The sequence below is a fragment of the Prionailurus viverrinus genome, chromosome C1, assembly GCF_022837055.1.
Source record: "Prionailurus viverrinus isolate Anna chromosome C1, UM_Priviv_1.0, whole genome shotgun sequence".
Classification (NCBI taxonomy): Eukaryota; Metazoa; Chordata; class Mammalia; order Carnivora; family Felidae; genus Prionailurus; species Prionailurus viverrinus.
Genome location: NC_062568.1, coordinates 180639252 through 180651665, shown reverse-complemented (window position 1 = coordinate 180651665; position 12414 = coordinate 180639252). Strand labels below are relative to the sequence as shown.

Here is a 12414-nt window from a genome sequence, read left to right as displayed (position 1 = left end):
TGGAGGGTCTTTTACACCGTGTTTCAGACTTTGGAAATTGTTCCTAAGGACCCACTGATAGATGTAAGTTAGGGAATGACCTCAAGAGAGCCTCGTCTGCGGCCAGGCGCACGGATTGAGGAAGGATGATGAGCATGTGGCCCAGACACAACGTGTCAGAAACCAGCGTCACCATCACTAAATGTATTCCACTAGTCCGAGGCAGACCCCGGGGTGACCCATTCATCTGATAAACATTCACTTAATGCTGTGTTGCTGGCCCTGTGCTAGGCACCCAGGAGAAGGCAGTGAATCAGGAGAGGCCAAGTGCCACTCGTAGGGAGCATCCTACCAAGGAGACCATCTTCATCCGTGGCCGCGTCCCCTTCACCCCACACCCCGCCAGGCACCATGTTCCCTCAAATCTGTCTCTTAAATCTCTCCATTCCACCATCCTGCCCATCCCCTGCCTGTACTATGCGGTACCCCCTCCCCACCAATCCCTCTGTCTTAGTGCTTGAATCTAGCCTGGGCTACACACTGCCATCAGAGAGGTCTTTCTGAGACCAGAGTGAGCTCAATCAGGTTGGACAAGGACCTTTAGAGGACCGCTAGGAGAAAATCCTAATTTCTTATCATGGCTGGCAACGACCTTGATGGTCTGACCCCATCTCGGCCTCCTCTCCCTCTGCCTCCCACCTGCACCGCATCACACACAGCGCTTTGACCAGGCGTCCTCACTCTTATCCCTGACTTTGCACATGCAACCTGTGTTCATCCCTCATCTCAGTACTTCCTGTGTGCCAGGGCCACACTTGTCCTTTGGGCAGGAATGCAGAAATGAGCATCACACATTCATTATTCTCTAATTGTCCATGGCTATGGGGGATATAGACCAGAAAAGATGAGACAGGGATGCATGGGGCGGGGGGGGGGGGTGATCATGGATGAGTGAGAGGAAAACACCTGTGTGCTCACCATCTCTGTCATTAACATTAACTTTTTCAGGAAATGAAGGGTGTGTGCATCACAGTATTTTTAGAAAACTTTGACATCAGCGAATGCAACAGATTGAAAGAAATCACTAGATGTAGGAACAAGCAAGACAGGACTAGTTAGGACCTAAATTAATGTTAGGCCAGAAGAGGCATAACAGACATTGAGAGGGACAGATTGACAGTCCTGGGAAGCTGCCTGGCTCTGGGTGCTCATCACAATTTGTAATGATGTGTTTATTTGGCTTCCTCGGTAGATGATAGAGTCGATGGGGGCAGGAATCACAGTTAACACTGTTTCTCAAGTACCTACTATGTGTTAGGCACTCTTCTGGGTACTAGGCATGTGTCAGTATACAAAGCCAACAAATATTTCAGCCTTCCCGGAGCTTAAATTCTTTTTTTAAATGTTTATTTATTTTTGAGAGGGGGGGAGAGCAAGTGGAGTGGGGAGAGGGGCAGAGAGAGAGGGAGACAGAGAATCTGAAGCAGGCTCCAGGCTCTGAACTGTCAACACAGAGCCCAACGCGGGGCTCGAATCCACAAACCGTGAGACCAGGACCTGGACCGTGAGACCAGGACCAGATGCTTAACCAACTGAGCCACCCAGGCGCCCCTTGGAGCTTGAATTCTAATGAGGAAGAAGACAAAGGACAATAAATTCATAAGTAAATTATATTAGAAAGTGCCTAGATCTAAGAAAATAATAAAAAATGAGCAGAGTGAGCAGGGTCGTGAGTGCCGGGAACGGGAAGGAAAGGGTCGCAGGATTAACTAGTGTGGCCCAAGTAGACCTCATTTAACAGGTGACATTAACACGTATTTGAAGATGAGAGAATTATTAGCGGCATGCCTAGCACCCAGTAGGGCTCACTGAATGGATGTTGTGAGGGCAGAGGAGGAAGCCCATATGTTATATGTTTCCTCGTTTTTAGCCCGTGGGTCTTGTGGGGAAAAGATGACAGGGTCTAGTTGAGACACATGAGTCTGAGGCTGAGCAGAACCGCAGATCTCAGAGAGCTCAAGGCCCCGGGTTAAATATTCCCCTTCACCCCCACCATGAATGTTCTTGACTCTGATGTCCTTCTCCCAAAGGCTCAGATCATGCTGGAGCTGAAGACTCGTGTGGAAGAGTTAAAAATGGAGAATGAGTATCAGCTGCGACTGAAGGATATGAACTATTCTGAGAAGATTAAGGAGCTAACAGATAAGTTCCTGCAGGAAATGGAGTCCTTGAAAACGAAAAACCAGGTCTGTCTGAGAGACTGAGCCAACAGCCACAAATAATGAGACATTGCCAATTTACTCCAGAAGGAACTGCCCTCCCTTACCCAAGCCAAGCCCAAACAATGAACTATATGATACCGTGTGGTTTTTAAGCATAGTTGCTAACATCAGAAATGCTTACAGCAAAGTGCGACGTGGAACAAAGAAGAATACAAAACCGTAGTGAATGGTGTTAATTAAGTAAAATAAATACACATAGAACAGTTCATAAGAAAATAGCCAGCAATGTGATTATGTGATTACTTCAGGAAGTTGAGCTTCTGGGTAATTTAAATTTTGTTCTTTCTACTTTTCTGTGTTTTGCAAATCACCTACAATGAGAATATATTATCTCTGTGATCAAGAGAAACTTAAAAACAAAATGAAAAAGGTAACAAGAAAAGCAAAGTGTAGACAAAGAAGAGCTACCAGAATATTGACTTCTGGATTGTCCGTAGTTTAAATAAAATTAGTCTAAATGGTCCCTCCTGTAGTCAGATTTGATCTACAGGACTTCCCAGAATAACCCCCTTTGTTCAGAAATCTGTCTTGCCCTTCATCTAAAACCCCTGGCTTAGAGGGTATTTGTTCTTTTATGTGATCGCCATGGGTCAGAGAGTTTAGCTAAAAGGGAAAAAAAGCCCCTGGCTGTTAGTTTTATTATTTTATTCCTTTGTCAACAAATACTGATGTGGTGCCCTCCACAAGCTCAACTCGAAGTTATTCCTGGGAGCGCCCCTCTGCCTGCAAGGAGCTTTCCTGCTCGATTAAAGAAAACACTTCTTAGAAGCTGACACATTAACACATCCAAGGATTTAGTTGACGGCACTGTTCAGACAACAGAGAATTCAAATGAATCCTTACTTTTTCCACCTCAAAATCCATCTGCTACATGTCCAAAACTGAACCCATCATTGACAAGACCCATTTAGTAGGAAGGATATAAATAAAGCCTAGAACTTACAGAGCAGAATATAATGTAAATAAAAAGCGATAGCTTGCTTGTGGCTCACAGAACAGTGCCTGGTGCAAAATGACAGGCTTGAGAAACGTTTGTAAGTGAAGGAGGATGTCACTTATAAAATGTGTTGTTGCCCTGGGGTGATTTCAGCAGATGCGTGGAAATGAGAACAGCTGACTCTGTGTTTTAGGTTTTAAAAACAGAAAAAGAAAAGCAGGATGTGTTCCATCGCAAACGCATTGACGACCTCCTAGACAAACAGAGCCAGGAACTGCAGGACCTGGGTGAGTCCCGAGGTAGAGGCCACGTGGTAGCGTGGGGACAAAAGTCTGAGAGTGTCCCCCCTCCCCCACCACCATTGGGACTGAACAGAAGTCCCAGGTAATCTGGCTTTGTCTGTAAACAGGCTGCATTTATCCCCTGGACCTCACTGTGGATTTTACTCCTGTGCATTTCCTTGTTCATTACACACGTATTACTGCATGCCAGTAGGAGTTACAGAAAAGTGCAGGTCTGGAGCCTGATAGACTGCCTTGAGTCCCAGACTCACCACATACTTTCTGGGTATTCTAAGGAGTCACCAAACCTCACCTAGCCTCAGTTTTCACTCGTCTTCTGTAAGAAGAGGTGCTAATAACTGTTTTGCCTATTCAGGACATTCTTCTTGGCCCTGGTTCCCTAAAACACCCCTCAGCCCTTTCCTGGAAACCTTCTGCCTAGCCAACAAGGGGAGGGAGTTTGGCTGCCTGACCAGCTAATGGGGTGAGGGCAGGTGAGAAAGAGCTGGGCAGGTATTTGAGTCTCAGCTGGTGCTGGTAGGTGGGTGGGAGGGCACCAAAGGCTCCTGGGTGGCCCTGAGGTGGGTGCTCCCGTCCAGTGTGAAATAACCTTCCTTGCTTCTCTCCAGAGTGTTGCAACAACCAAAAGTTGCTTCTAGAATATGAGAAGTACCAGGAATTGCAGCTCAAGTCCCAGAGGATGCAGGAGGAGTATGAGAAACAGCTTCGGGATAATGATGAGACCAAGAGCCAGGCCCTGGAGGAGCTGACGGAGTTTTATGAGGCCAAACTTCAGGAAAAAACTACCCTTCTGGAAGAGGTACTCACCGGAAGCTGAGCTGTACCTCCCTTTTGCTGTGCATCCTGCAGGCCTGGCCTGTGAACAGCCCAAAGAGCTGTGGGAAAGCTCACTTCAACTCCTTTCCCTCCCACTCCCTGCTTTTAGCATCCAGCCTTGTGTTAGGCCCTACACCGTTTGTTTCCCCTAGACCAGCGGGCCCAGTGAGCTGGGAGGTACTCCGTGTTAGGGACTGAAATTCTAAGTTCATATCTTTTGTCCTAGCCGAACTGTACCTTCAAGCCTTAAGGACTGGAGAGACCTTTTTATTTTTATTTTTTAATATTTATTTACTTTGAGAGGGAGAGAGAGACAGACTGAGCATGAGGGGGTGGGGGGCGGGCGGGCAGAAAGAGAGGGAGACACAGAATCCAAAGCAGGCACAGCGCCTGATGCGGGGCTCGACCTCACAGACCCATGAGATCATGACCTGAGCCGAAGTCGGACGCCCAACTGCCTGCGCCACCCAGGCGCCCCTAGAGAGACCTTTTTAGAAGCCTGTAGGACCTGGAGAGGAACGAGGGCCCTAAACAATGGGGAAGGTGGTTGCCTGAAACCATTTAGCAACTTCTTATGCCTTACAAGATGAAATCCCTCCTTCACTGATGTGACAAACACAGATGGTCTCTTCTTGGTTTAGAACTCAGCTTGAGTGCTGGGTGACCAAGAGAAAAACCGGGGCCTGGTTTTCAGTCATGTGAGAGAGGCGGCCACACAGATGGATACTCAAGAGAGGGCTGCACAGGGTAGCTGGGGGATGCAGACCTCCCTGAGAGGCCAGAGAAGGCTTGCAGGAGCTAATGAGACCCAGGAAGAATACGAGTTAGAATTAACAGGAGATGGGGAAATGCAGGAGGGAAGGGCAGGCAGGCAAAGTCATGGAATGTTCAAGCAGTTTGGGTTGCCAAAATAGCTAGTTTCCCAAGATGAAGAGAAAACCGAGAAGAGCCAGATGGCCGCCTTTTCTGCATGAAATTGCAACAGATGGCGTACTGTAGGTGAGGGGGCGGGAGAGTCCTGAAGGTGTGGAATGAGTTTGGAAGGGAATGAGGAAGGGAATGACCGAGAAGACGTCTGGCAGGTATGCAGCTGAGAGCCCAGCTGAGGTTGTAAACGTGAGTCCCAGCAGCATTAATCCACCAGGCCGTGCGCTTTTCCCCAGCAGGGCTCAGCAAGCAGGTGTGTGAGCGAGGGGGACGCAGAGCAGCCCTGATTCACAGCTGGGGTGTGACCGAGTTGTGCCGCCGAGAAATACAGGTGGTCTGCTGAACAGCCATCCGGTCCAGGCCAGAGAGGGGTAAAGAACCGAGAGCCTGGAAGATAGTGGAGGAATCAAGACAGGGCCAGGGGACGTGGTGAGCCTGAGAGCTGGGCCTGCGTACCTGGGGGGCCAACAGAGAAGTCACCTGTGCTGAGAGCAGGGCCTGGATTTTCAGGGCTTCCGAGGTGGCACCATTCTGGGGATGGACCTGAGAGTGGGTGGCTCAGGTAGAGGCGAGGTAAAGGTCAAAGCACCCTGGACATTATAGGACCCTCTGTAACCACCCCAGTTACGGCAAGGAGGACTGAGGTGGCACCCAGAAGTCCACAGTGAGCTGGGAAGTGAGCAGGCAGTGGGGGATAAGCAAGGTGAGAGGTGGAGGGTGGAGGTCTCCTGACGGCATGGGCCTCAGACAGAGCAGGCTGAGCTCCAACAGCCAGTGGGGATGTTCCCTGGCACAGCCACCCCGCCTTGGCCCTGCCCACCTCCCCAGCCCCGTGTCCTGCTGCCCTGTCCGGTTTCTTCCCACCCAACGACGTGGGATGGCCACGTTTCCCACACAACCTCTGAGCCTCTGCTCTGGATGATTCTCTTCACCTGGCAGCTCGTCCTCACCCTTACAGAGACTCAGGACAGGAGCCAACTCCTGGAGGAGTTCTTCGCTAACCCCTGTCCCCTCCCACAGGGCTGAGCAAGCCTTCCTCTGTGTGCTCAGGCCCTCAGACCCCTTTCTCTAATGGCCTACATGGTAGCGTCCTGTGTTAATATCTCTTTCTCCAGGGGAACTTCTCAAGGGCAAGGACTATGGCTCACCCATCACTGATTTTCAAACCAGGGCCCCCCTGGCACATCCTAGATGCTCCAGAAATGTTTGTTGACCTCCAGTAAACTGATCTGAGCTTGGCCTTGGGGGCCGAGGTGGAGGGAATGAATGTGCCCTGAGGGGAGAGAGGCTGGCCTTCCTCCCAGGACCCACACTGTGATCACAACCATTTCTTCTTCTGAGTCAAAGATTTCAACTCAGAGCTTCCCTAGGGAGCTTCCACCTGGCATGCCTTCTCGCCAACCTGGCTGGCCTACTCTCCTTTTTAGCGACATCTACCAAAGCAAGAGCAGTGGCTGGCGGGCGACTCTGGGACACAGAGCACACCTTGCCAGGCTTCCGTCCAGCAAGGGCCTGATGACGTGTGGTGGGGAAAGAGAGAAGCCTTTCTTGGGGACCCAGTTTGAAAACCATCTTGTCTCTTTTCACCCCTGAAACACTCACTCCAGGGATGGTACATGCATTTTGGGAGAATGCCAGGGTCAGTATGAGAGAAAAAGGATCTGTAACTTTCACCACTTGGGGGCAGTAAGCAAAGAGGAGTCACACCTGAGTCACTTCTCAGAGTCCACCAGGCAGAGGTGGTTCTTCCAGCGTCCGGGCTCCAGGCTTGCATTCATTCATCGCCAGTGACGTGCCAGCTGCTGTGCAGGGTGTTCCCGGTGGTGAGCAGAGAGATGTGGCCCTGCCATCAAGGAGCTTCCAGGAGCCTGTCCAACAGGCAATTGCAATATAACACAACGTGATGGGGGACATGCAGGTGATTGGATTAAGGAGCAGGAGGGCAGAGTTCAAGGTTCACTCTTTTGGGGCGCCTGGGTGGCTCAGTCAGTTGAGCGACCAACTCTTGATTTTGGCTCAGGTCATGATCCCAGGGTCATGGGATCGAGCCCCACGTCAGGCTCTGCGCTGAGCATGGAGCCTGCTTGAGATTCTCCTTCTCCTCCTCTCTCTTGCTCTTCCCTCCTCCCCCACTCGTGCTTTTTCTCTCTCAAAAAGATTTTTTTAAGGCTTCGCTCTTTTATTCAGGTATTGAGTACCAACTGTGGGCCCATGCTGGTTGTACCCTGGGAACTCAGCGGTGGGCACGATAGACCAGGTTTCCTTCCTCGAGGAGCTTACATCTAATGGAAAAGGCAATCAAGTACTTCCCAGATATAAAATTACAACTGTCACAGGTTCAGTGGAGGAAAGATAGAGGAAGCGTGCGTGTCAGTATAAAGAAGACCAGAGATGGAACAGGTCTGGGGGTGTTGGGAGGGCAGTCACTGAAGGGGAGCCTGCAGCCACATCTGGTAGGAAGAGAAGGGAAGGCAGAGGACAGACAGGAGAGTGGAAGGTCAGGGGCCCCAGGGCCTTGGTTCCCATTTCTGTAATAGCACTCTGTCTCCCACTCCCCATGATAGGCCCACATGCTCATCTCACCCCGCGCCCTCTCAGCACAAAAGGGTCGAGTGCCTTTTCTCCCCCTTCCCTGAATCAGGCACAGGAAGACGTCAGGCAGCAGCTGCGGGAGTTCGAAGAGACCAAGAAACAGATCGAAGAAGATGAAGACCGAGAAATCCAAGATATCAAAACCAAGTACGAGAAAAAGCTTCGGGATGAAAAGGAATCAAACCTGCGACTCAAAGGAGAAACCGGCATCATGAGGAAGAAGGTATCGCACGTGTGGTTCCCCGACAGGCCTGGGCACAGGCGAGGGCTGTATTACCAATGTCTCTGCACCGCCAGGCAGATGCACCCTTAACATCTCTCTGTGGCACTGTCCCTTCTCTGTCCTTTTCACCGGAATAGTGACATATGCCCCAACACCGGATGGACACCCCAGACTTTGATTTATGGGCTAGTAGGATTTAGTCAGTTTTCAGAGTTAAACCTCGGGTAGAAACGGAGATGAAGGTCAAGTCCCCGCCGGAGGTGTCATCGGGGTCTCAGCGCAGGGAGCTGTGGGCAGGAGAAGGACTGGGGTGTGGGATGCTTGGTTTATAAGGCAAGACACATGTTTATTGTCACTGGTGGTTGGGGTGAAGTGGGATTCAATTCACAGATCCTTGTGGAATTGCCACAGTTTCCCCAAAATGTTCAGCCTTAGAGAAGCCAAGTTCAAAGCAAACTCACATTCCTTCCTATTAGAAATCACCCTACTTAATCCAGGGAACCAGGGACAATGTCCTCTTCCCTTCTTAGACATGGCCAAGGTGGCTCATCAGTGACAGTATCTGTGACCTTAATGGGGCATGGATCCCAACCTTTCAAGGTTGGCAAGGTCCTGGAAAACTCTGGGTCCACTCAGGGACCCCGACAGCCCATCCTCACGGAAGGGGATGGGACTGGATCTCATCAGACAGAATGCTACGTCACTCGTGCTGCCAGGGAAATCCCCAAACTGTCCCAAATCTCCAAAACTTCACTCCTAAAATCCCAGAAATGTTGGGTACTAGACATGTTTTCAGGTCACAGGTCGGTGATGTGTTGGGGACCTCTTTAAGTTCACCGGCATTTGGGAGGCAGGGAGGGAAGCACAAAGACCTTGGTGATCTCTGTTGCTGCCATTTGTGTCTGCAGTTCAGCAGCCTGCAGAAGGAGGTTGAAGAGCGAACCAATGACATTGAAAGCCTGAAGAGGGAGCAGGTGAAGCTGCAAGGGGTCATTAAGTCCCTGGAGAAGGACATCCTGGGCCTCAAGCGGGAAATCCAGGAAAGAGATGAGACGATTCAAGATAAGGTGAAGGCTCACCTCTGCCCTTCTTCAACCACCACCCAGATGGACCCAGGGGAGGAAAAGCAAGCTCCGGAGAGAGGGTCCCTGAATGCTTGAAACACACTCATTTAACCTGATGGGGATGAGTGGTCTGTGAAGGGCCTACTGGGTGCTGGGTGCTGGGCCGATTGCTGTACACACACCACACTCAGTTCTCCCGGCCACCCCAGGGGCCATGAGGGACCCCCTGTAGAGCTCAGGAAACTGAGCTCCAGGTGGTTTGGTATCTTGCCCAAGGTAATCCAGTCGATAGGCGACAGACTTGGGATAAGAATCTAAGTCGGCTGACTGCAGGGCCCCTGCTCGCCACGGCTCCAGGTGTCCTCGGGTGACCGTCCCCACAGACGTTGCACACTCCCTGCGGTTGACCTACAACTGCCAGGCTCCCCAGAAAGCTGGGATCACTTTTCAGAATGCCTTTCTCACAAAACACTTAGAAGACAGACACATCACATTTTGTGAGGCTTACCCAAATTTCGTAGCCCCCTGCTAAGCAAATCCAGGATGTGTGCCCTCCTGCCTCGGGTAGGCAGAATTCGCCAGTGGTTGAGACAGTGGGCTTTAGCCCTGGCTAATTGGGTTCCAGCACAGGCTTTGCCATTTATCTGCCACAGGATCTTGGGCAATTTCTCTAAGCCTTGTTTTCTCACCTGTGAAGTGGGCCCCCTCGGGATCTGATAAGGGGAAACGCATGAAATTTCTGCATGTGCGTGTTTGTGTGTGTACCTGGGTGTTTGTGTAGGGAGGGTCCAAAGCTCTCTTCAGATTCTCCAAGGGGGGTGTTGATAAGAAGGAGGTTAAGGCCTCCTGACCTAAAATTGCAACAGTCTCCTAACCAGTCTAACGGACTTCCTTCCCACTTCCTCCCCCCGCTCCCTGCCACCATACTCTGTAATTGTGTCACTCTTCCCTTTAGAACTCTGCCATAGCTCCCCATTGCCTGTGGCAGGGACAGCAAAGTTTTCTCCGTAAAGGCATAGGTAGTAAATATTTCGTCTTTGCACACAGCATGGCTTCTGTCGCACTACTCAGCTCTGCCACTGTGTTGTAAAATCAGCCATACACAATGCATGAATGAGTTTATGAAAACAGGCCAAATTTGATCCAAAGGCCATAGCTTGCCAACTCTAGGCTCCTGGATACATTCTGAATCCCCTTTAAGCCAACAGGCAAGACCCTGGCCACTTAGTGGTACAAAACAACAACTCTTGGGGCGCCTGGGTGGCTCAGTCGGTTAAGCATGCGCTCTTGATCTCAGCTCAGGTCTTGATCTCAGGGTTGCGAGTTCGAGCCCCACGTCAGGCTCCGTGCTGGATGTGGAGCCTACTTAAGAAAAACAAAACAAAAGAACAGTAACAGCTGTTTTATTCTCCCAGGTTCTGTGGGGCTGGCATTTGGACAGCCTACAACCAGATGGCCTATCTTTGTCCCTGATGGCAGGGGCCTTGCTGGGCTTCAGTCAGGGATGACACAAATAGCTGGGCGTAGAAGATCATCATGCAAGGTGGCTTCTTCATTCATACTTCCCAGGGTGGCTGGGAGGCTGGGCTCCACGGGGACTGTCAACCAGAGTGCCATTGTGCTCCTCAGCCGGGGATTCTCAGTGTAGGGGAACTTTCTCCATAGCAGATGGCCTCCCTCAGAGCACAAGTTCTAAGAAAACCAGGTAGAAGCTGCTTAGCCTTTTCTCAGCTAGACCAGAAGCCACACAGCATCACTTGAGCAGCATTCTTTGGGTTACAAGCAAACTGTAAGTCCAGCCAGATGCAAGAGAAAGGAATTAGATCTTCCCTCCTGATGGAGAAGCATATGGTCACGTTGCAGAGAGCCTGTGGGATGGGAGATGCTGCTGAGGCCAGCTTTAGAAAATGCAGTCGCCTACAAGCTATATTTGAATGAGTGAATGAATGCTGAGTCCCGGCACAGAAGCCAAGGAGTCAGTGCTACGGCCCTAGTGGGGGAGCCAGCCTCTGTTCCCCCAGCCGGGAGAGCAGCCTGTGGCCTCCTCTGTCAGGTCACAGGATTTATGTCCTTTCCCTAAAAGGTTTCCATATACCGGAGCCTCCTGCCATCTCTTACTTCTCTCTCATCTCGCCCACAGGAGAAGCGCATCTATGATCTGAAAAAGAAAAACCAAGAACTGGAGAAATTCAAGTTTGTACTCGACTACAAAATAAAGGAGCTGAAGAAGCAAATAGAACCACGAGAGGATGAGATCAAGGTGATGAAGGAACAGATTCAGGAGGTGAGAACCATCTGAACCACTCTGGCCTCCTGGACTACTGTCGCCTCCCCAACGGTTCCTGGCTGGGGTAGCAAGGGGGTGGGGGGGGGGCGATAAGAAAAACCCCTCCTCCCAATCCCTGCCTTGTCCCAGGGTATGCGGGCCTCCACTCTGTAGAGGATGTCACAGGAGAGGCCCAGCGGGGACTCAGTTGTGCAGGAGTGAATGCTTTAAGATTTGGCATGCGGCCGGACCTTAGGTTGTGCTCGGGCCCTCCGAGGGAAACTGCGGCTCTTGGGCCTTCAGCCACCAGGGGGCGGTGTGTACTCAGCCACCAGCCCGTCGCATCTGAAAGCACCCTCCTCCAAATGAACCTTTTTTTCTCAGTCTGGAAATGTTGGTGGGGGCGTATGCAAAGCTGCAGTGTTTGGACTCCATCTGAGGAGGAATAGGAAGTCATGCGAAGTCTCTTGAGCAGGAGAGTGGCAGCCTTAAGTATGTGTTCTGGGAAGCAGACAGGAGGAAGGTAGAGAAGAGAGATTAAAAGCAAGATCAACAGGACAAGGGCTCCTGAGATTCCATCGAGGTACAAGTGGCCCCCGTTGGTCCCTCCACCCCATTCACAGTGCATCTCCTTAAGCCGATTGCAGCCGGGAGGTCCATGGTTGATCGAAAACCAAATTCCTGCCTTCCCCTCCCTTCTGTTTCCTGTTTCCCAGTAAGTTACCACAATCCACCCATGTGCTTAAGGTACAAGTGTAGAGTCTTCTTGATTCTTCCCATCCCCCCTCACCAATGGCTGTATCCAATGATCGCCAGTGCCTATCTGATGGTCTTTCCAGAGACCTCTCAAATCTAGCCCTCTTTCCTCTCTGCTGCCTCACCTGGGTGCAAGCCTCTGTCATCCCTCATCTGGACTTGACTCTAGCCTCCAGTCTGATCTCTCCACACAGAGGCCACAGCGAACCCCTAGTGGTGTCCCATCTCACCTAGAATAAAATCCACACCCCCTACCAGGGCCCTGCATGA

At 50.9% G+C, this 12414-nt stretch overlaps 1 protein-coding gene across 4 annotated transcripts in view; it reads left to right on the top strand.

The window, feature by feature from the left end:
- The window catches only part of CFAP57 (cilia and flagella associated protein 57), a 75449-nt gene that overhangs the window by 35982 nt on the left and 27053 nt on the right, over positions 1-12414 (top strand). For all 4 annotated transcript variants that reach the window (XM_047873459.1, XM_047873462.1, XM_047873460.1 and 1 more), the window contains 6 exons: positions 2070-2225; positions 3392-3485; positions 4109-4299; positions 7885-8058; positions 8967-9125; positions 11263-11406. In XM_047873459.1, coding sequence (XP_047729415.1) covers positions 2070-2225; positions 3392-3485; positions 4109-4299; positions 7885-8058; positions 8967-9125; positions 11263-11406 — 918 coding nt within the window. The remainder of the gene's footprint in view (positions 1-2069; positions 2226-3391; positions 3486-4108; positions 4300-7884; positions 8059-8966; positions 9126-11262; positions 11407-12414) is intronic.